Source organism: Pleurodeles waltl, chromosome 8 (genome assembly GCF_031143425.1).
Source record: "Pleurodeles waltl isolate 20211129_DDA chromosome 8, aPleWal1.hap1.20221129, whole genome shotgun sequence".
Taxonomy (NCBI): domain Eukaryota; kingdom Metazoa; phylum Chordata; class Amphibia; order Caudata; family Salamandridae; genus Pleurodeles; species Pleurodeles waltl.
Window position 1 is genome coordinate 1252449709 of NC_090447.1, and position 25191 is coordinate 1252474899.

The 25191-nt window shown below is 47.7% G+C and overlaps 1 protein-coding gene across 3 annotated transcripts in view; it reads right to left on the reverse strand.

Moving 5' to 3' along the window:
* The window catches only part of RXFP2 (relaxin family peptide receptor 2), a 932621-nt gene that overhangs the window by 157565 nt on the left and 749865 nt on the right, over window positions 1-25191 (reverse strand). For all 3 annotated transcript variants that reach the window (XM_069205573.1, XM_069205574.1, XM_069205572.1), the window contains one exon: window positions 22376-22447. In XM_069205573.1, the coding sequence (XP_069061674.1) occupies window positions 22376-22447 (72 nt within the window). The remainder of the gene's footprint in view (window positions 1-22375; window positions 22448-25191) is intronic.

The window sequence follows — 25191 nt, forward strand, 5'->3', positions numbered from 1 at the left end:
GCCAGACCCAGGACCTCCTCACCTTCAGGAGACTCCTCAAGACATGGCTCTTTGACCGATAGCAGCTGCACCCCCCCCCCCCTCAGCGCCTTGAAACCCTAACGGGTACATAGCGCGCTTTATACATTTATTGATTGATTGATTGATTGAAGGAGGACCAGGGTTACCAATGCCAGATGGCACCAGGAAACAAATAGAAAACGAGGAACAGGACAATGAAAAACAGCACTTGGGGCACCAGTGCCGGTCCATGTTGAGAAGGATCAGGAGGGCCAGGAGGATGTGGGTGATCTGGACTCAGTGACAAGGGCCAAAAGAAACAGAAGGACCAAAGGTAGAAGGGACAGAAGGCCCTGGACCATAACAACAAGGGGTCTGTTAGGACCTGTGCACACCTAGCAGCACCAGAGGAATGAGGGCAACCCTGAGTAGCAGACCTAAGTAGGCAGACTGAAGAGGACAAGTAGTAGGAGGCCAATGACGAGAAGGACAAGAGACAGAATGGCTAAGTCCACAAATATTGGATCAAGGCAGACCAAAGGACCAAAAACAAGAGGACCAGAAAGACCACAACTAGAAAGGACTAGGGATAGCAGGACCTAGAAACCCTAGATTAGAATGACCAGGGTGTTATAAAGGATGGAAAATCTAGGCTCAGTGGGACCAGGATCAGAATGCCCAGGAGTGTCAGACCCAGGGGGATCCTTAAACGGGGTGACAAGAACTACATGAACCAGGGTGACCCACAACATAGGAACTAGGAAGACCAGTGCCAGAATGATTAGGAAGACCACACCCAATAGAACCATTACTAAGAGGGCATGACAGAGGGGCAAGAACAAGACAGAATAGACAAACCAGGAGGTCTAGTAGGCGTAGGATCGGCAGGAGGCCCAGGGACTAGGAGAGCTAGGGAAAGCAAGGCTAGTGGAATTAGCCTCAGACGATCTGATACTTGAGGGCCAGACAAAGGAGTACCAGAACTAAGACCAGGACTACATGGACCAAGGTGACCAAGATCAGAATGATTAGTAACAGGAAAATAAGGGATCTAGATATAGAGGGGAGCCGGATCTGTAGGACTGATTGATAAGAACTAGGGTGAGAGGGATGAAAATGATAATGACCGGGAGCATGTGAACCAAGAGACCCAGGATCGAAACGACTAGGGGCCGGAGTACATGGGAATGATGACCGGAGAAACCAGGACCAGAAAGTATAGGGCCAGGAAGTTCTAAGGCTAGCATAAACCGGAGTTCAAGGAACATCAGAACTAGGAAAGGCTAGGATGATCTGTGATAGGACTAGCTATTGCAGGCCCATGTGGGCAAGGAGCAGGAGAATGCCGGCCAGGAGGATCAGGACCAGATTGAAGAGGACTAAGAAGATCAGGACATGAAGGGCAATAGCCAATATGTCCAGGTTACGAGGATAAGCAGGACAGGGATTAGAAGACCAAGGAGAGCAGTACCAAGTGTATGCAAAAAACTAGAGCAAGAGGACTAGGGGCAAAGCAGTCATTGCAAGTAGCAGAACCAGGGTGAAGAAGATCTGAGGTAAGAAGCCAACAAGCATCTGGTAGACCAGGTGGAATGGATAGTGGTGAACTGCTGCAAAGGTCCACCCATCATATCCAGATATTGGTGATCCGATAGGCGAAAGACTGCATTCGAACTGCTGTCTCTGCCAAGAAGCACAGGCTGTGTTGATGGCAGGAAAAGGAAAAGGGGATGCCAGCATGACGTCAGCCAGCCTTCCAGCCATGCAGATTTAGATGTGCTTTACCGCCAAGGAGAAATGGCGGTCTGACCTCCACTCTTTAGTTGGTAGAGTGGGAAAGAAAGAGGTGAAAACTCACCTTTTTACAGCTTTCCCCCCTGGCTTTGACTGGACATGACTGGACAACACCTGCATTGCCGCTGCCACTACCCCACGGAGAAAACACGCCCCCACCCTGTCGACGGACTACAATATAGGGATGCCACATTGCCAGGGAACGTTGGGTGAGCACTACGCGGGAGGTGGGGGCCACTGGAGACATATACATTTCACAATAATTATATAAATCACTGTAAGATGCATATTTCGGGGACAAAAGTGGGTCAGACATGGGTGGGGCAAACTGGTACACAACACGTATTGCACACTTATATATCTGTCATTATGGTGCCAGTATTCATTGCCAAATGGATGCTGGCACCACAATGACGGTACGTTCACACCTGTCAACTGTGTCTATGTGTACACATTGCCAGGGGACTTGTACCTGTCATTTTTTTTTCTTTTTTTTCTTGTCCTCATTCACCCTAGGCCTTATATAAACCTCCTTTTCTTTTCAACCAAGACGAGAAGAGTTTTTTCCTTGGCCAGGGGTTGCTCTTTCCTCTCAAACAATCCTCAGACTGTCCCAGTTCCAGGAGGATTTCAGAGCAAGATATAAAATCATTGGACCAATAACACAAATACACTTTCATTCAGTAATACTTAAACAAAAATTCTATACCTCAGTGTCCTGATTTCCAGTTCAATAATGGTGCCCAAAAATTCCCCCGCAACCTGCCCCACCCCCCGTCATTTGATCCAATTCTGCAGTACAACTTGACTTGTGCCTGTCATGTTGTGCTGCGAGTTATGTGTGTGTCAGTATGTGTTTGTGTGTATGCAATGTGATTGGCTGGGTGAGGTGTGGGTGTGTGTGAGTGTGTTTGTGTATGTTAGTGTGTAGTTATGCTGTTTGTTGTGTGGGTGCAGTGTCAATGGTGTGTGTATGTTGTGTCATGGATGTGTGTCTGTGTGTTTTCAGCATGTACGGGTTTTGGTATGTCGTACTGGCAATGGGTAATTGTGTAAATGTGTTGTGTTGTTTACTGTGGGAGTGCATCTATAGGTATGGGACACTGTGTGTGTTTCACTTACCTCTCTTCCATAGCTGCTGCCATTTTATGAAATCCATTGACTCCCGCCTCTGTCTCCCGCCATCAGTGAACTACCACCAGTACATCGCCTGTAGGACTGTTACATCTAAATATGACGGGTGGAACGCCGCCGTCTTACCGGTCTTCTTGGGCCGGCCACCAATGCGGCTTGGCAGTAATATCGTCAAGATCTAACTCAGGCCCTAAGATAGCAGGTGTGTCAGCCCCAGGAAAAATAGGTCCAGGAGAACCCAAACTATCAGAAAGAAGACCAAGAAGATCAGGGACAATGGGCACAGAATTGCGAGAAGAACAAGGTTTATGAAAAACAAGAGTAGCATGACCTTTGCCAGGAGTGCCAAGTAGCTGAGACCCGGAAACAGGCAGGCAGAGGCAGTAGGAACATTTTTGAGAGGACCAGGAAGGACTAAAGGGACCAGGAAGATCAAGGCATTAAGGATCAGGACCTTGAGTACAAGGAGGACCAGAGTGAGAAGGAAAAGGAAGATCAGGAGGATCAGGACCAGGGACATCAGGACCAGACTGATCATGTCCTGGAGTTCCAGGCCACAGGCCTAGTAACAAGATGACCAGGAAGATGAGCAACAGGATTGCCAGGCCCATGAGGACTAGCTAAAGGAGGACCATGATGAGTTTGTGTAGCAGCATGAGGAGAAGCAGCAGGAAGACCAGGGTCAAGAGGATAAGGACCAGTTCCAGGAAGACAAGATCTAGGCCAATAGGACTGGGGTCAGAATAAGCAAGGAAGATAAGGGGATCAGTACCAAGAATATCAGGAGAAGCAGAGCCAGAGGGACCAGAGCAAGGGTGATTACAAGTATCATCACCAATAGGACCAGGAATAGGCCTAGCCGTGCCAGGGGGACCATGACTATTGTACTAAGCAGAGCAGACAGACCAGGACCTGGAAGTAGAGGGACAAATGAGAGGAAGATCAGGAGGACCAGAACAGCCAGAGTCAGTAAGACTGGGGGACTAGAAATGGGTGCCTATGAACAAAATGACAAGGCTCAGAAGGATCCAAGCAAAGAGAACCAGGATCAAAAGGGCAGAGTCAGAAGGGCCATGAGGCACAGGGCCAGCACAACATAGGTGCTCCAAAGCAGATACATAGGAGTTGAGAGGACAAGGCCTAGGAAGACCAGAATACAAGAGGCCAGATAGACCAAGGGGACTAGTAGGACGAGAAACTGATGTTTTGGGAACTGGATGAGTAGGGTGAGAAGGATCAGAACGACATGGTTAAATGGATAAGAGTTAAGAGGATCAGAAAAGAAAAGAAAAAGCTAGGTGAAAGTAGCTGAAAAAACAGGATGGACAGAAGGTCCAGAATTAAAAGGATTAGGCATACAAAGATGTAAACAAGGAGGACCAGAAACAAAAGGATCAAGTCTAGTGGGTACTAAACAAGGAAAAGAACATGAACTGTGAGGATCAGGAATAGGAAGACCCTTGCCAGGCAAACCAGAAAGAAAGTGAGGGTGTCTAGGAGAAAAGGACCTGAAGAATAAAGGGGAGATGGCCAGGCAACCAGAGCCAACAGGACAAGCACTAAGAGAACCAGGGCAATGAGGTCCAGTGGGACCACAAACAATGGGAAATGGAAGCTCAATTCACAGAGGACCAGAGTATCAAGACCCGGTATACCAGGACAAGAAAGACCAGGATGAGGAGGAAAAGGAGGACCAAGACAAGGAAGGCCAGTATAACAGGAGTCATGATAAGCAAGCTGAGTGGGTAGGAACAGCTAAAAACAGAATGAACTGGAACAAGGAGAATCAGGATAAAGTGGACAAGTTAGCCCAAGATGACAATGAGCAGGAGGACTAGGGCCAAGAGTATCATGACATGTTGGAGGATAACCCAGAGAACTAGTCAGGTAAGGAGTATGTGGACTAGGGCCATTAAGACGAGGGAGCAGATGGGGGGCAGTTAGGTGGATTAGAAGGATTAGCATAAGCATGAACAGGGCTAGGAGGACCAGAGAGGTCAGAACCAAAGGACCAGGACCTTAAGTTCCAAGTGGAGCAGGAGGATTAGGACCTTGGGTATTAGGACCAGGCTGTTGAGAATCAGGGAAACCAGGACAATCAGAGCCATGAGGACCAAAGGGACCAGAGCAGTACCACAAAGACCAGACCCATCCCAGGAGGACATAATACCAGGACCAGTGGAGGCAGTACCAGGTGAACCACAAGGACATATACCAGGGCAGGAAGAATCAGGATGACCTAAACCAGGAAGAACTAGGAGTACCATCATTAGGAAAACAGGATAACAGGGCTAGGTGGATAAGGAACCAGCAAACCAGTAGGATCAGGATGAGGATCATTAGTACCAAGAACAGGAGACAAAGGAAGGGCTAATACAATGATCAGCCGAGAGCAGTGCCAGGAAGACAAGGGTCAGGAAGGACAACAACCAGGACCCTCAGATTCAGGAAACCAGTACCATGGTGACCAGAGCTAGTTAGACCAGGGCCAGAATGAGGATCAGGACAACCAAACCAACCCAGAAAAGGTGGACTAGGAGAAAAAAAAGACCGAACTAGGAGGAGGACCAACACCTAAAGGCACAGAAGGACCTGGAAGTGAAGGAAGAAGACTAGGAGCAGAAGTACACCTGTGAGCCCTTTTGTAACTGGTTCTTATTCATGTTTATCATACTGCCAACCCCTGATAACCCCACTTCTTTCATCCACATATAGGACTGGTAAGTATTTACTGAACAATCAGAGCATGTCAAGTGAATAAAAAGCTGGAACTGGTTCACACTACCTTCTGAGAGTAGAAGATGTGGTCTGATGCTGGCACAGTAGTCTGAGGGTGGATCTAAGGGCATAGGGACAGAAACTTGGCAGATGATGGGTGAAGGTGAGTGTGGTATGTGAAGAACGGTTTGAGAACCTCAGATGGCTGAAGTCAGGAAAAATGGTTAATGGCTAAATGTCAAATGGATATACCAATCAACAAAGGAAAGCTCAAGATCAAAGGGAGGCTCCGATGAGTAGAAAAGGGGGTGATGGAGGCTCCAGCTAGATCATCTCAGACGGCCCAAACAGGGATTCTCAGTGATCTCCCAAACCTTTGCACTGGCATTCCATATGAGTGCATGTGTGGTGGGTATGTAGCACCGGGCAGATTGCATTGCATGATAGGGAGATAGCAGAAATGCACCTTATATACTAAGATAAGCCGTATTTCTGCACTCTCCCTTCATTGGTGTACTCTGTGCTGCCTAAGGCCAACACAGCCATCCCTGTGTGAGTGGATCATTTTTGTGGAGAAAGGCGCATCTTCCTGCACAAAAATCTTATTTGAGGCATTTTCCTCTTTCTATGGGTGCTGCAGAATGCATCGGTGGGTGCATGAGAACGCCTATGCTCCACCTATGCAAAGCTTTCGTAATACAGGGTAACTCAAGGCAGCAACTTGTGCTGCTTTGCATTACTCTGGATTTATTAAGCCGTGCAAGGCTTAGTAAATCCCATTTAAGGGCTTGTGTGCCTTGTGTCACCTTGCTTGACACGAGGGCAAAACAAGCCGTTAGGAAATATGCCCCTAAGTGCGTAGTAGTAAGAATCCTTGTGTGATGAAAGTCTTAGTGCATGTACCAGTGGGATGCACTTTGAATGATGTGATGTAGAGTCGATACAGCTTCCTTACACAATGAGAGTATACAGGCTGCATTCATGTGGATAGAGAATAGAGGGTGGAGACCCAGAACTGAAGTGTGGGAGAATGGAGAAAAAGTTACCCAAAACGTTTTGTGAGGTCCTTTTTAGCAAAGGGCTAATGATTAGTTCTTCCAGAATGATGACATAGGGTAGATGGTACAAGTAAATAAGGAGCATGTCATAGGTTTCTCTTGTTAACGGTGTCAAAGTTTCTAAGGAGGGCTTCCCTTTCATCTGTGTCTGATGACTACTCAGAAAGGCTGATGACAGCCATATGCTGAGATCTGATGCTTCATTGTGTCCTTGTTTCTACTTGGAGTTACTACTGCTGTGAAATGCATCATCACAAAGGCTGTGTATGAGTGACAGCTTAAAAAATTATATTTGAAAGAGAAACATCCTAAATCAGATCTGAAACCTCAGTAGTAGATCCACGTCCTCTGTCTGGAAACTGAATATGAAAGCGGAACTGTGAAATGATCGATCAATAGTTCATAAGAATGGTGGTAACAAAATGTCACTGTTCATGCTATCTTATTTCTCACTATATTTGTAATAAAGTCAATATATAAAAATATCTCATAGTTCCTTTTCTTCTGTGTCTTTAATGTCTATATGCATTTATCTGATTTCATGGGAAAATCAATTTGTATTCCAATGACATTCAGTTAAATTTATTATAGTCCCATTCCTTTGCTTTTGGCTTCTCAGCAGAAAGCATTCTCTGATGGCCCCACAAAGTACAGGACATTGAAGGAAGGTCTTTTTACCAGCTATACTATTTAGAGTAAAACCTGGCTGTAGGGGACAGGAAACAAATAATACCCCATCACCCTGGTAGACGAATTCCTAGAGTGCAGAGTTATTTGTTTTTTAAAACGTTTGCTAGCTTGCCATCGTGTCTGACTTTACTGGTCTTCAAATGTTTTGTCCATAACAGAAACCGCCATGACAGCAGTTCTTGTCACAGGGCCAGCAGACAACTATGAATTTGGCAGGCTGAGGTCCCTTAGGATGTCAGAGATATTGTCCTCTGCCATGCTGACGGAGCTAACTTAATCCTCGAGACTCTAAATCAAGCCATTAGTTTTTCTTACTTCTGTCATGAGATTGGAAAAAAAGGCCTCTCAATTATACTGTGTTGGTCACTTCATAAGGGACCCGATGAATCTGTTTCTGTTTTGAGAAAATCACCTTGAATATTAGATGGCTGTATGTTACTGGGATACAACATTACATTTCCTTTTTTTTAATTTTATTTTACAAGTCATTGTTTTTAGGTGTTTTAGCCTGATTTGTTTAATTGAACTGAATAAAAAAATAAAATAAAAATCCAGAATGCACTGATTTGCTGCAGAAAACAATGTGTTCTTATAACATGGATCCTTTTAGTATTCCTATATCTAGCCCTTGAATATTCCAATGGCTTTGTAAGTAAGAGCGAGTATATAGCCTTAGAAGGGTAAACAGGTTTAGCTAGTCTTGCAAAGGATCTAATCATCTTTATCAGTAGTCACATCTGCAGGTAAATGAATAGGAGCATTTGTGGAGCTCAAGACAGTTCTATAGAGTTCCTCCCAAGTCACTATGGCCCTCATTATGACATTGGCGGTAAATCCCAGTTATCGCCATGCTGACTGCCGCCAACATATCGCCGCCGCAGTGGATATCTATTCACTATATTATGACACACACACACACACCAATCCGTCACTATACAGCCACACACACAAGTCCGCCACACCAAAGGTCAGTGATAAACTGGCGGTATCCAAACCTACACCGTTACGCCAACAGAACTACGCCCATCACATTATCACCCACAAATCACCATGGCGGACATTCAACCACGGTAAACCATTGGAAGTACAAACCGCTGCGCTCAAAATGCACACACATACAAAACAATACCACATTGGACAATTCAAACTACACACACCTGACACCCATACACACAGCACACCCACACACCCACGCCACTATAAAACACACACACTACCCACAACCCTTTACAAATACAAACCATTACCAACAGAGAGAGACAGCAAGAGCACTAATACAACCAGAGCCACATAACACCATCACCTATACACCACCCATGCACCTTACATCACACACCCTAACACATCACCCTACACACCCTCACCCACACCACTCACACTACACCCATGGATCCACAACGACACCTCAGATTCTCTGAGGAGGAGCTAAGGGTCATGATGGAGGAAATCATCAGGGTAGAGCCACGGCTATTTGGAGCACAGGTGCAGCAAATATCCATTGCTAGGAAGATGGAGCTATGGCGGGGGATCGTCGACAGGGTCAATGCCGTGGGACAGCACCCAAGGACAAGGGATGAGATCAGGAAGAGGTGGAACGACCTACGGGGGAAGGTGCGTTCCATTGCAGCAAGACACCAACTCGCTGTACAGAGGACTGGCGGTGGACCCCGCCTCCTCCCTCACAACCAACAAAATGGGAGGAGCAGTCTTGGCAATCATGCATCCTGAGGGCCTGGCAGGAGTAGCAGGAGGACTGGACTCTGGTAAGTCAATTTTCTATAACTATCACCCCTCCTACCTGCATGCCATCACATACCCCCACCCTCACTCCCATCACTCCACCACCTCCCACACCCCCCCCCATCACAACCCACTCATCCCAATGCCAAGCCCAGCATGCACCACCAATGCATGGAGACCACTCACAGCCCTGCATGGACACCTATCACTAAAACATGCACACTAGAGAATCACCTAGCCCACCACATAACAACTCACAGAAGTGAAAGGTACCAGGGCAATAACAACCGTAGAGGGCAACCCACCCATGCACAATATGTCACACACCAAAATAATAACGCTGCATATACATCCCCACAGGTATCCCAGCCAATGTCACTGGAGAAGAGGTGCCAGCAACATCCAGTCCCCCCACAGAAGAGGCCCACAGTGATGACAGCAACTTTGCTTGCCTGGATCTGGATGACCAACCAGGCCCATGAGGGACCTCCAGACAGTTGGTTACCCAGGCTCAGTCCCACACCACCACAGAGCCTCCCTCCTCAGGAAACACCACCACAGCACCCACCCAGCATGCCAATACCTCTGTCCCCAGGATACGTCAATCAGTAGTGTGTCCACTACTACAGGGACCCCAGGGCACCCCCCATACCCAAGACAATCAGGGACCTGAGGTCAGTGGCAGTGGGCACACCGTTCAGGGGACAGAGGCACAGGACAACAGGGAAGCTGGGAGGACTGCTGTGTGCCAGGGGGAGGACAGGCCCAGTCCCCGTGATCCTGGGAGCATATCAACATTCCCAGGATACGCTGGGCCAGACCATGGACAAGTTGCAGGAGAACATGCGGCTGCAGGAGGGACAGTACCGGGGGATCAGGGAGGACTTGAAGTCCATTAACACCACCCTGGTCTCCATTGCAGGACTGCTGGCAGACGTGGCCAACATTATGAGGGAGGCAGTGTCACACCAGCGTGCTCCTGACACTAGCCAGACTACTGAACAGCCCTCCACATCCGCTGCCGCTAGTGGACAGGAGGCCCCACCACAGGACCAACAGGCCACCAGCACCCCTTCCCCTGCAGAAGGAGAACCACCTTGCAAATGTTCCCTGCGAGCCAGGCAGAAGCCAGCAACTATTGTCAAGACCCCACCAGGAAATAAGACTCTCCTGAATGTCACCCTTGTGTCCCACTCTGTCACCCTATCCACCTTGAACTACCATTGCTCCCCTTCCTAACCCCCTTGGACAATGCACCTGTGCTAGCAATAGATTGGACTCTACCCTGGACTTTCCTCCATCATCACCCCAGCCCATTGCACGTGCCCCTCTACTTCTTAGCACTTAAATAAACACCCTTTGAAAAAATACAAGCATGGAGTATGTCAAATGATTTAAGTATGTATTTGCTTAACAAGATTTAAACTTTGCAATTCAACTCTACAGTAATGTATACATAGGAAAGACCTTTAGTTGGCTGCAGTGATTACACCAGAAGCGATATTGGGGCACCGACATCTGCAAAAAGAGTTGCCAAAGGGAACAGTGAGTGGGCATAGAAGTGGAAATTCACAGCCTGCCAGTGACAATGTCAAACACAAAACTGTCAATGAAATGTGAAGTTACACTTCTTACCTGTGTGTCATTGGAAGTATTGACGTATCACTGCAGTTCTGTTGTCCTCATCCTCATCCTCTGCCTCCTCATCTTTACTCTCCACAGGGTCCACTGCTGCCACACGGCCATCTCCAGCCTCCTCCTCCTGCAGAAAAGGCACATGGCGTCTCAAGACAAGGTTTTGCAACATACAGCATGCCATGATGATCTGGCACACCTTCTTCGGTGAGTAGTATAGGGAGCCACCTGTCAGATGGAGACACCGGAACCTGGCCTTCAGGAGGCCGAAAGTCTGCTCAATTATCACCCTAGTTCGCCCATGTGCCTTATTGTAGCGTTCCTCTGCCCTTGTCCTGGGATTCCTCACTGGGTTCAGTAGCCATGACAGGTTGGGGTAACCAGAGTCACCTGCAAATATCGGGGGACAACTGTTAGACATACACCAACCCTTAGGGACTCTCCCATACCCAGACACCTATGTCAACTGTGTTGGGACCTTGGGCTCACCTATTAGCCACACACAGTGCCTCTGGAGTTGCCCCATCACATAAGGGATGCTGCTATTCCTCAAAATGTAAGCATCATGCACTGAGCCAGGATACTTGGTATTCACATGGGAGATGTACTGGTCTGGCAAACACACTATCTGCACATTCATGGAATGGTAGCTTTTGCGGTTTCTGTACACCTATTCATTCCTGGGGGATGGGGGGAGACAAATGGCACATGTGTACCATCAATGGCACCAATTACATTGGGGATATGTCCCAGGGCATAGAAGTCACCTTTCACTTTCGGCAAATCCTCCACCTGAGGGAAAACGATGTCGCTGCGCATGTGTTTCAGCAGGGCAGACAACACTCTGGACAACACGGTAGAGAACATTGGCTGTGACATCCCTGATGCCATGGCCACTGTTGTTTGAAAGGACCCCCTGACCAGGAAATGGAGTGCTGACAGGATCTGCACTAGAGGGGGGATTCCTGTGGGATGGCGGATAGCTGACATCAAGTCTGGCTCCAACTGGGCACACAGTTCATGGATTGTGGCACGATCAAGTCTGTAGGTGATAATGATGTGTCTGTCTTCCATTGTCGACAGGTCCACCAGGGGTCTGTATACCGGAGGATGATACCATCTCATCATCTGCCCCAGCGGACGTGCCCTATGGAGGAGAAGGGTGAGCAGAGGGTCATACACCACATAGGTTTCACAAGGGAGTTTATAACAATCGTGATGTCATCGGTGTGTTGCGCTGTATGTCCGGATTCCAGGCCAAAAGTGCTGTGACGCAGTTAGTTGCCCTGCTATGTGCCCCCCTGAAATGGCGGCTGCCTGACCTGTAAGGATGGACAAGGGGAAATGAGGTAAGTGCGCTGGCGTTGCTCTGCATCGAAGTAGGCGGTCGAAGACCGCGCCGGAAATCAGCATTGGTTATCATTGGGCCCTATGGGTTCCAGGAACCAATGATGATGTGCGCCGGCAGTGACGATATGCACCGCCGCGGATGTGACTGCCGTTTTCTATCTGTTCACTCACTTGATACCTGACCTTCAACAGGAGAGGACCTACACTGCAAGTGCTGCTGTGACCTGAGTCTGGAAGCGACAATGGCTACAGTGTCCGGGGAAAGGGCCCCTGCCTTCACCGCGGAGGAGTTGGACAACCTGGTGGCTGGGGTCCTCCCCAGTACACGCTACTCTACGGTCCTCCAGACAAACAGGTGAGTACACTGTGAGCATGATGGATGGGACATGAATGTATGGAGTGGCGTGGATGGAAGATACGGGGGCAGAGGCCAGCATGTGAGGATGGTCAGTGTATGTGTTTCTGGGCCTGGGTGGGAGGTTTGTGGCCAATGAGTAAGACGAACCGGACAGGGCAGTAAAATCCATTCTTACTTCACTTTTCCTCTAGGTCAGCACTCACCAGAAGAAGAGTATTTGGCGTGCCATCGCCAAGGAAGTTCAAACCCTGGGGATCTATCATAGACAGAGCACCCACTGCCACAAAAGATGGGAGGACCTGCGCCGCTGGAGCAAGAAGACGGCGGAGGCCCAGCTGGGGATGGCTTCCCAACGTGGAAGGGGTGCCCGTCGCACTATGACCCCCCTGATGTACCGGATCCTGGCGGTGTCATATCCTGAGTTGGATGGGCGCTTGAGGGCATCACAGCAGCCACAAGGGGGTGAGTACAGTCTCATTCAGCTGACTCTGCACGCTTTATGAGGTTTCTGGGTGGGGGAAGTGGGCTGTGGATTCCCCTAGGCCAGGGCAAACGTGCCAGGGTAGATCCATTGTTAGGCAGGTTCAGTGGCACTCAAAACCCAAAAGTGGTAGTGGCCCTCTACACCTAGCCAGGCTCCTGTGGGTTCCAGGTGTGGATCAAATGGGTCTAGGCAGAGTCCCCCATGGGCATGTGATTTTCCCCTGAACTGTTAGTGCATGGGCTAGTGCATAGGGCTGCTCCCTGTGTGTTGTGTCAGCCAACGGTGGTGTTGTTGCAGGCCTTGACCATGTGTCTCTTCTGTCTTTCCTCCCCTTTTTGTTTTGTCACCCTGTCCTTGTGTGCACTAGCATCATCTGGCGGAGGAGCATTGGCACTGGAGCAGGAGGGAGCTGCAACCCACATGGCCCAGGAGGGTGAATGTGTGGAGTCTGAAGGCACCAGTAGGATGAAGGGCGAGGGGAGCTCCACGACGGGGACAGGAGGATACACCAGCGACTCCTCCTCTGATGGGAGCTCCCTTGCAGTGGCGGGCACCTCCGTGCCCACCGCATCAACAGGTACAGCCGCCACCCCCCCTACCAGCACCGCTCTCCCAGCAGCTCCTTAAGGTGGTTCCCGTGCCCACTCACCCAGGAGGGTGGGCATCTCCTTCACCCCAGGTACCACAGGCGCTGCCCCAGTCAGCCCTGATGCCCTCAGTGAGGAGGCTATTGACCTCCTGAGATCCCTCACTGTTGGGCAATCAACCATTTTGAATGCCATCCAGGGTGTCGAGAGGCATTTGCAGCAAACAAATGCATACCTGGAGGCCATTCATTCTGGCGTGGCAGCACAACAGAGAGCATTTCAGGCTCTGGCCTCAGCACTGATGGCAGCCATTGTCCCTGTGTCCAGCCTCCCACTCCAACTTCCACTACCCAGACCCAATCCCCTCTACCTCAGCCTATCCCAAGCACACCATCAGTTCAGCATGCACACTTTTCAACACACAAGAGTGGACATGGCAAACATAAGCACCACACATCCTACAGGCACTCATACAAGCACCATCCCCATGCAGACACGCCAACATCCACTGCCTCCACTGTGTCCCCCTCCTCCACGTTCCCCTCCTCCCTCCCAGTCTCGCCTCCACTCCTACGTGCATGCACTACATCCTCAGCCACTACCTCCATCACCAGCACGCCCATCACCACACACCGCTGACGTGCACTCACCACCCCCGCTACCATTCACACGTCCCCTGTGACCTCTCCCAGTGTGTCTGTGAGCCCTCCTCCCAAACTACACAAATGCAGGCACACACCCACTGAACAGCCATCCACCTCACAACAGCCTCCAGCCCATGCACCCTCACCCAAACTCAGCAGATGTACATCTCCTACAACCACTACCTCTTCCTCCACTCCCAAACCCCCTCCATCTTCCCGTCCCAGTGTGTCTAAAAAACTTCTCCTGGATAACATTGACCTCTTCCCTACACCTCACCCCATCCTTCCCCTAGGGCCAGGATGTCCAGATCCCAGCCCAGCACCTCCGCCACTAAATCCTCGAGCACTGTGTCCCTGCAAGTCCAGTAACATCGCGGGCAGCACCCATCAGGGCTGCCAGTGTGCCACCTAGTGAGGCCAAGGATCATCCTATTCCGCCACCTGCCAAGGTGAAGAAGGGGCCCACATGGTGTAGGAAAAAGCGGCACCAACCACTTAGCAAGGCCTCATCCAAGACAAAAGAGGACAGTGCCAAGGTCCCAGCAGTGACTTCCAAGGTGGGGAAGGGACACAAGGCTAAAGGGAAGTCAGCTCAGGGCACGGAGCCTTCGGGTGTGGGACTGGTGTCACCCCTTCTGCCAAACAGAACAGCAACCTGTACGGCGGTGGCCACCGCAGCAACCACCGCCACCTGCACCGCCACCTGCACCCCCACCTGCACCGCCACCTGCACCCCCACCTGCACTGCCACCTGCACGTCTGCTGCCTCTGCAACAGTCCCCAGCATCATCCACAGTGGGCAGCTGTCCGAGCCTGCAGGAGACGTCCTGTTGTCTCCCTCCACAGGTGCTGACACATGCACCACCGGCAGCATCTCCGCCACAGACACCGCCGCAACCACCGCCACCTGCCCCGTGACGTGCACAGACAGTGCCACCACAGCCGACATGAACATCATTCCCAGTGGGCAGCCGTCCAAGGCTGCAGGAGACGTCCTGGACCCTGCACAGACTACATGAGGCACCACAACCAGCACTGTTAGTACCAGCAGTTGGAAGCAAAGTTGCTGCAGGGTAGAGTGTGTCTCTGCCTCCATGGAGTATCATGCTACCTGTTCCCAGAAAATCTCGTGGCACACACACCCAGGTGAGGGAATGGGAACTGCCACACACCATGTTCAGCACTCTGGGCACCATGCCCCCTCCAGAACCAGTGGAGAACAGCATCCACTACCCCAGTCCTTGGCAGGATGAAGCACTCTGGGCACCATGCCCCTCCAGAGCATGTGGGCAAACCACCCACTTGAGAAACTGGTGAGACTGTGGCTTTGCACTCCCCAGGACCAATCAGTGGGCAAACCACCCACTTGAGAGACTTGTGAGACTGTGGCTTTGTACTCCCCAGGACCAATCAGTGGGCAAACCACCCACTTGTGAGACTTGTGAGACTGTGGCTTTGCACTCCCCAGGACCAATTTGTGGGCATGGAGCCCCCTCGTGGAGCAGTGGCGTCGTCCCTTCATCCGGCTGAGGTGCCCCCCTCCCCTTCCCCCTGAGGTGCCTGTTTATTTTCAACCTGATGCCCCTGCAGTGTTCTCTCCGTTTTGAGGCAGGTATCATGTGTGGGCTTCGCCCATGCATTTTGGGAACAATGGTCCACGGACAATGAATGAAACACTATCCGGACTTGTGTAGTTGCTGTACATATTTGTATATTTTGATCTTTTACAGACCTGTTTCCCCATCTGGATTTTTGATGATTACACTCGTTACAATCAATTAATTTGGTCCTTGCGTTATTCTTGAGGGTTACAGGGTGTAAATGTAATGTTGATGCATGTATTTGTGTGTATGGTGTTGTGGGTGAGGGTGGGGATGGCGGTTTTGCGTTTGCATTTGTGTGTCACTCTCTTTCTCCTCCCCCCTCACCTGTGTGCTAGGTGCAGTACTCACCGTGGTCGTTAAACCAACATTGGTAACACCTGTAACTCGGGCTCCATGGCGTCCTGGTTCCTCGTTGGGTGTCGAGAGGTGAGTGGTTTCCGTTCCACAGACTGTTTCCGCCGTGCTTTTGATGGCGTTGGTACCGCCCCGGAAAAGCTGGCGGATTGGTGCCTTGTAATACAGTGGGCGGTACATTGTCTTCCGCCTGTCTGTTGGCGGTTACCGCTGCGGTGTTTGTTTCTACCACCGTGGCGGTCGGAGTGTTAAAGTGTCTGTCTGTGTTGGCTTTTTCCGCCATGGTCATGATCCCATTTTTTTACCGCCAGCCTGTTGGCGGTATTACCGCCACTTTAACACCGACCACCATGGTTTTAATGAGGGCCTGAGACACTGAGGGGCATATTTAAGTAAAGTGGCGCTGCACCTAGTGTAGCGCCACTTTCCTTGTGCCCCTTTGTGCCCCCCTACCGCCACCATGTGTTCGCTGTATCTAAGATACTGTGCACCATGGCACAGGGTAGGGGGCAATAGTGTCATTTTTATTGACGTACATAGGGGCCCAATATAAATAATGGAAGCCCCCTTTTAACGCCTGCTCTGAGCAGGTGTTAAAAGTGCCGTAAAAAATGACGCAAGGAAATCTGTTAGATTTCCTTGCACCATTTGTTTGGCTGCCCTAACGGGGGAACACCCCCTTTTCATACGTGCAAAGGGTTACAAAATGGTGCATGCATGCATTGCGCCACTTTGTAAATATGGTGCAAGGATTTTGGCCTCGTTGGGCCACATTAGCGTCAAATAAAATGACGCTAATGTGGCTCAAGGTGGCGCTAGGGGCTTATACATATGCCCCTCAGTACTCTGACCACCTGTCAGAACCCACTCTTTCGAACCTTCTGTGTGAACTACTGTAAATTTGTATAGAAATGTGTACATTCACATAGACACTATTCAATGGAAACACTGTTGGATATCTCTCAAATGCTCAGTGCAACTTTGGCACCCATTATGGTTCTTGTCAACGCTTTAAAAAACCATGAAATACATAAATATCTTTTTCAGATATTAATGCACACTGAACTGAATACACATAAATGTTATGACATTTTAGCATATGTTTGTGTTCCAGAAGTGCATTTTACACATATCCAGTTGTAATATTCAACTTGGTTTTGTCTACATATGGTGCAAAAAATGTACAATATAATTCCACCTTTTGAGAAGGGAAAATGTATGTATATGTTTATCACTGACTATGTAATTATAGCTACTCATAGCCAACTAACTTTAAGTCACAGCTGCCAGTGGCACACATACAGTTTTAGGATTATGGTGACCCTAAGCAAAAATATTTTCTGTGTTAGAAAAATATATTCAAGTGATGAACCAATCATAAAATATTTCAAAATATTAACATAATAAAAGTTTAGGAACATTGGCCCTCATTATGAGTTTGGCAGTCATGACACTGCCAAACTCGCGGTATAACCGCCACGGACCCAGCGGTAAAGACTGACACATTACGAGTTGTGAGGTTTGGCCGAAGCCAAACTGACACAACGCCCCCTATCCCGCTGGTCTGATCAGACCGCCGTGGCCAGCGGTGAGTTCCTCTGAGCCGGCGGCAGGCCTAAGGCCGCCTGCCGTATTAGGAGGCAGCGAGCCGCCAGGCTTTTAGTGGCAGTCGCCCCACCATGAATCCCCATTCCTGTTGCTGGCACAATCACCCCCACACATCCACCCACATGCAGACACCTCCGACCCATCCACACACTTGCAAACAGCCCCCACACCCAACCGCATATATCCATACAAACATCCCGACCAGCTCTCACACTGACATACACACACCCCACTCAACACACCCCCCCACTCGCAATCACATATACGCACCCCCCTCCGCAATGATTCCCACCTCCATCCCCTTCCACATTCATGCACACCCCCACCTCTCCATGCTTGCATAAATTCACACACTCCCCCTCTGCATACACATACATGCACACATCCCCCCTCATCCACACACTTGCCCACACCCCCATCCGCACACTTGCACCCCCCATCCTCACACTTGCACACATCCCCATCCGCACACTTGCACAGACACCCCTCATCTGCACACTTGCACACAGACACCCCATTTGCATTAATCCCAATGCACACATCTACTCACTCGCACACAGACACCCACCTCTTCTTTGCATACATGCAGACACACACCCCCAACCGCACACATACATCCAGACACCCCCATTCGCACACATACATGCACTCACCCCATTCACACAAATACACACACTCAGACAGATACCCCCACCCCTCTGCATGTAAACACATATGCACTTGCACCCTGCCACCTCCCCTCCCCTCTTCTTCCATTTGGACACACACACCCTCCACGCACACATGCATGCACACACACACTCACACACACCCATACCAGTACACATACAGGCACACATCACACACATGCACCCAACAACCCCCCACCTCCCCTTTCTAGATGATCCACTTACCTGTTTCAGCGAGGTAGTTGTCCGGGATGGGATGCGTCCTGGCGTCTGCCACCGCCAGCACCACACCACCGTACAGGACACCACTGCGCCATATTACACATCGTAATACGGCAGACGGAGTCCTGTTGACGTGGCAGTGCTGGCAGTGGAACTGCCTCTCTTCCTCTGTCGGCCAGGCCGATGAGGTCTAATTTCTACCCATAAAGGGGTGGAAATCCAAAGCAACTCCAAATATGGCGGTCTGTTGCGGCTTCCGCGGTCTTGCAAAAAGACTGCCGAAGTCGTAATGAGGGCCACAGCCTTCATAGCTACAGTTTCTAATGTCCAAATATGCCTCGCTCATTGTCATGGCCTCAGCAGAAAATGAAACAGGCCTCATGTCACCATTGGCTCTACAGTGACCTGGGTTTCAGCCACATGTGTAGGCAGGCATGTTGGTGTACAACAGTCCCACTCAATTTTGCTAGTTTAAGAGTAAGAGAAAACACTGAAGACCGGTGCTTGCTTTAAAAATAGGAATGCACCACAAAGTATTTTCTGATTAAGTTTGACTTCCATGCTTAGTTTTGTGTAAGCCATGCAGCAGTTTTGCTTTAGCAGTATGCAAACATTCCTATGGGATCTAAAATGGGAAACACTCTTTTAACACCCCCCCCCCCCTTAAATGATTTCCTCTCCATGAGTCTGCACAAAGCTTCGAATGCCAGACCTTAACTGTCTACACTAACGAAATGCCATGTCTGGTGCAGATCCTTCTATGAGAGTCAACGTTACAGACAAATAAAAAAAATCCCTTGTCTATAAAAAATGCAGTTGAGCCATAACCATTCAGTGGTGACTGCCACTGTGTAATATAGGGAAGTATATATTTACTACTCTTCACTTCATATCCATGTTCCTTAAAGATATACATATAATCAAGATACATATATGCTGAGTTAAGAGTAGTAAACCTATACTTATCTATATATACCTACTTTATTGATATTTTGATAATGACAGTTTGGTTGGAAGATAGTTCATCCATTATATTCCAATATTATACTCTGTCGAACAGCTGTAAATAGGATTAGCTTCTGGACCTAGAAATGTTTTAACATTTAATTCCAGTGGCCATAAAATTATTGGGGTTCTTTAAAATAGAAGTGTTTAACATCATTGCATCTGCATTGCTTTCAACTAAGTGCATATCACCGTTATGGTCTTCTTCCACAAGCGATACAAGTTCCCCTTTGCCAACATGAGGACCGATGTCCTGATTGATACATGGCAAAGCAGGAAAGACGAGATTTAGTCTCGAACAGATCAGTTTTCAATGCTTGCACAGTACAAGTGGTGCATCTACATAGACCACTATTTTGCACTGTTGATGTTTACGATCATAACAATGCATCTGATCATATATGAGAATAGGGACATGGAAGCATCACTTGCATATACTGACGGATCAGGCATTTTTGTATTTGAACAGTTTGAATAAAGTATATTTGTGAAAGTTCTTACCCACAGGAAGGTACAGACATGGCAAAGAAAAAATACAAATATCTCTTGGTGCAATAGAGCCTTTGTGCTAAATACCACGCATAAGGGTTTGCTGCACAGGTATTATATGAGCAGGATATGAGCCAGTACACAACACCAGGACCGGCTCTAGAGTGGTGTGACCAGTGCCACTGGTCCGGGTGCTGACTTCGGGTGGGGGTGCCGTGTTTACAGGTATTTTATGGTTTTAAAAGCACCTTCTGCGGCTTTCCTTGCCTCCAGCAATTTTCAGGCAACAATAAATATGTCAGAGGATTAATATGCCTTCTGCAAAGAAAGTGCATATAATGCAGAGAGTTAAGTGGGTTACTACTTTTGTCAGAGATGTTCTTTTGTTACTTCCAGTTTATAACAGTAAGATGTTAACTGTCAAAAAACGACATGCATACTGCGAATCATAGATTAGAGCGTTTTGACTTTTCCCCAGTCTTTTATTATCCTAATGTTGTCTAAAGGGTTCATTTCGGTAGAAATCAATTCTTATTATTAAAGAGAACCCCCAACCATGGGGTTACATTTTAAATTCTGAGTGTGTGCTTCTCCAGACCAAGCACTCTTAAACTATACAGTCTACCAGAATGGATGACATGTGACTCCTACATCTTGTAGTCCTCCGTCTTATGTAACATTTCTTATACACTGATTTACACACCTATGATTGATTGTCTCTGTGTAATGTGTTTGCAATGTAAAGTGCTCTGACACCCCCACACTGGTATGAGTGGCACTATAACACTAATTAAATGCATCTGAGAGAGAGTGGGAATGGAGACTTTAGGGGCACTGTTAAAGGGTGGCAGTGAAGGAACCCATGGCAGAGGTGGTCATTAAGGGGTCCAAACAAACATTTTTGCATAGGGCGCCACCAGCACTAAGACTGGCCCTGCACAACACAAACGCATCTCCTAACTTTTACACACAGTACTTTACAAATTCGACACCTTCATACTGCAACCTACTAGTCACACCAAACTAACCACCAAAGAGTGAGTGTTTTGAGGTAAGGTAGGAAGTTTGTGATATAGTGATTAACAAGAGCCACTACACATACTTAAGGATCGAAATATGACAGCTTTACTATCTTTATTGAATTATTGGACCCTAGTTTATTATGAGGAGTTAAACACTGATAGATGTCTGAACAATTAATGTAAAAACGTTAAAGTAATCTATGTCATCGATTTAGTTAATTTTTTACATTTTACATGCTTTATTTAATCTTGCATTCCATAACAGTGGTAGCTGTTTCCATGATGTTGCGTTTCTGCATTTTCTTGGGTAGCATATTAGTTTTTGGCCATACTTTGAACTTCAGTAGTTCTGAAGTTGAAGCTGAAGACAGTGCCTGTCAGGGGGTCAAAGAGGCTGTCAGAACACATGGGCACCCAATCCTTGGCTTCTCTGTGCAGCCCACAAAGCAATGGTCACATATTCCAGGTATAATTGTGATTCTGTGCAAATATGAATTGAGGAAGTACAGCTCTGTCACAATACTGACAAGACGAAAGTGAAAGAAAATGCAGTGCTACATGTGAGTGCATGTTCTGGGTGTTTAGAGGGTGGTGAAGTGAAGGAGATGCAAGGAAGTGCACCCAAGAGAGATTGAACAGCGGGTGCTGAAGACTAAAGAGATGAAGTCTAACTATGCAGATGGACAAGATGTGGAAAGAAAAGGGGCATCCGTTTTCAACAAAGTGAACATGACAGGAGTGACTGATACCCTCTGAAGGACACTACCCCTTCCACAGACTTCGGTAATTGGTAATACACAATCTCAACAATTTTCAGAATTGAAACATTTGCAATACAATTTATTTACAATAAAAAAACATTGTTGGTTCTGATTTATCTTGAGCAGTTAATACCCATTGACTAAGCCAATAGTCCCGGCTTCTTTTAGCTGTATGTTAGATGTTGTGTAACATCTGGACGTAGTAATAGAAAGCTCAGAAAGAAACCAAAATAGTGTCTGTGTGGCTCACTGTGGAAATCACAGAAATTCAATGTACTTGTTTTAGCTACCTGCCTTGATTACAAAGATCACGCCCCTTTCAGAGACCCCCACTTTTACTAGGGTGCAGTAAGAAAAGAGGGCCTGCAACATTGGGCTTTGCATATCTTTCCTGCCTCCAATTTATGAGCACAGGTATTTAAAATGGAAAAAATACACAAACATACTTACAGTACTGTGAGTTCGCCGCAGGTAATGAAAGTGGAATTTGACAAAGACTTGATATGATTGCCTTCAAAATCCCTAAATAAGAACAATGAAAACAAGCTGTAGTTGAATATTTATATTGTATTTTGTAGTAAACTGTGCAATACGGTAATGAAGAAAGAGCAATCTTTTTAATTATGTCTCTTTACCATCTTCCATTTTGATTACATACATAAATAACTTAGTGGGCTTCATAAATACATACATAAATAACTTTGTCCTGCTCTCTGGCGCCTGGGCCTACAACACAAATCAGTGGGATTTTCAAGGAGGAGCCCCAATTTATACTTCCAAACGTTGATCAGTAAAATGGAGAGAACAGCTTTTTTGTTGGGCAGTCTTTATTTCAGTGATGAAAAGTAGTGGCTCCCTGTCAGGGGCTCCAGGGTGCAGCCTCCCTGCCCCCTGTAAGGTCTCACATTCTGCACCGTGCCTCTCCGAGTCCCCCACTGCACCTTGTGTAATTTAGCAGTGCTCATGAAAACATGAATTACGGGGTTGCATGAACACTGCCAGTGTGCAGGTCAGCCCTCTTGGACTCGCCCCCAGGCTCCTGATGACAGAAGAAGGACTGGGTTTGGAGGGCTGGGGCACGATCCTGCTACAGTTTGCTGTTAAAACACAGCATTCTGTAGGTGAAGGTCAGGACTGCGCATGGCTGTGGGGCGTAGTTTAACAATTGTCCCCTTATATAGGCACAGTCCATTTTATTTAGCAGATATACTATGCATGCCTCAGGCAGCACAGTATATCTGCTAAAACGTGGCGGTCAGGGCAAACATCAGCGCATCCCTGAGGTCAAGGAGAAGCCATAGAGAGCATCAGGGGCAGGGTTCTCAGCTCTTTCCCAGCTTCTTATAGGGCTGGGCTTACAGTCCTATCAATAAGCTGGGAGAGGCTTTGAGTTGGATCTTTGCCTTCACAAATCTGCCCGACTGCTTACTGGCTCCTCGTTGGGAATCATGGCTTGTTGGTTCCTATGTCCAGCACCATATTCCTGCTGTAAAGGAAAAAAAGGTAAGTAAAAAATGTTGCTTCTCTGTTTGTGTTTGTGAGTTACTGAAAGTGAATGGGATTGATTGAAAGTGAGTGTGTAAATGTGTTTCTGAGTGTTAATGACAGTGAAAATGAATGAGAATCCGAGTTTGAGAATGTATATGAATAAGTGAAACTGAATATGAGGGAAGGAGTGTGTGTGGGTTTGAAGGAGTGAATGATTGGAGATTGTGCGAGAGAGTGGGTGTTATAGCTGTCAATGGTGCAGCAGTAGTCAGTGATAGTGAAAGGGTGAGTGTGAGTAGGTGTGTTTGTAAGTGAGAATGAGAACCCGTGAGTATGGGTACGTTTGTGTGTGAGTAGCAGTGAGTGAGAGTGAAGATGAGTGAGAATGAATGAGAGAATGTGAGTGTGTGTGAAGAGACAGAGAGTAAATGTGAGAGTGAGTGAGTATGAGGGAGGCAAATTTTGAAAAAATAGGGAGAACTCCCGGCAGGTATTACACCCTACCACTTTCAAAGACCACCAGCCACCACTGGTGATAAATGCATTCTTTAAATAGACTAACGCTATTTGATATTAAATATCTGCTGTTCTACGTCACCTTTGCTCCACTGGACAACACAATAGATAGTCAACAGAAATTGTAATCACATATTGTCTTCATTATGACCTCCTGCGACAATACCAATTCCTGGGGAATTCATAATTTCATATTGCTGAAGTACCAAATAATTTTAACTAATCCCCTGTAGATCCTTATGGAATAGGAGAATAATATTTTGGAATAGGTGTTACCACAACCATTTTCACACATTATTCCTGTATTTTGGGCTTTTTTGAGGGGACTCGTTCTAACCATTTTGACCTGTTGGAATGGTCCCTAGATTCACCCATAGTAAATAGGCTTGTGGTATTACCACATGTTGCAACATTGTATCATTCATATGACAGACTTGAGGGAACGTCTCTTTCTGTCAAAGTCTTTGGTATGAATGAAATTTTAATGTGGTCCATAAAGGTTTACTATCCCTTGGAGCAAGAATGTACCATTTGTCTGCCTGAAAACTGAAGAAACCTTTATATTTTTCTAGGCATATAAATGTGACTATGTGTCTCCTTAAGGATCATGCACGTGAGCTATGTGACCAAACCCTTTACATGGTGAATCTATGCCACAGGAAGACAAATGTAGGAGATATGATTAAATGTAACTTCATTAAAACACACACACACCAACACACACACTCTCTTTCTCTTGCTTTTTCTTTCTCTCTCATTCCCACCCCAAAGTAGCTGAGCCTGGTTGTTAAATGCTTTCACCAAAATAAAGCAAATAGAAGAAACGTGTAGGAATCTACAACCCTATGACGTATTGTTGACCATGAAGTTAGTTTATGTTTTTTAAATTATTTGTATTTACTATTGCATTGCCTGCCCCACTGTAGTGGTTGAAGGGGTAGGCAGGGGCCAGGCTGTGCCAACAGCCCTAGCTCCTTGCCCTGCCATGTTTTTTCTCAGGTGCGGATCTACGACTGATAATTTCCAGTTTTAAGAACCGATCATTTCAGGTCCACCAGTAGCAGACCACTAGGAGGTGCCATGGCCTAGGAAGGTGGGTTGTGTGCCCCACTCCCCGAATAACACTCCAGTCCCTGAGGGATGGGGTCCATGGGGCCAAAAAAGCTTGGGGGGAGGCTGCATGGTCCCCCTCCACCTGAAAACACACTGGGCCCTTGGGGATGGGGTCCCAGGGGTATATTCAGCCCAGGGAGGTGGTGCAC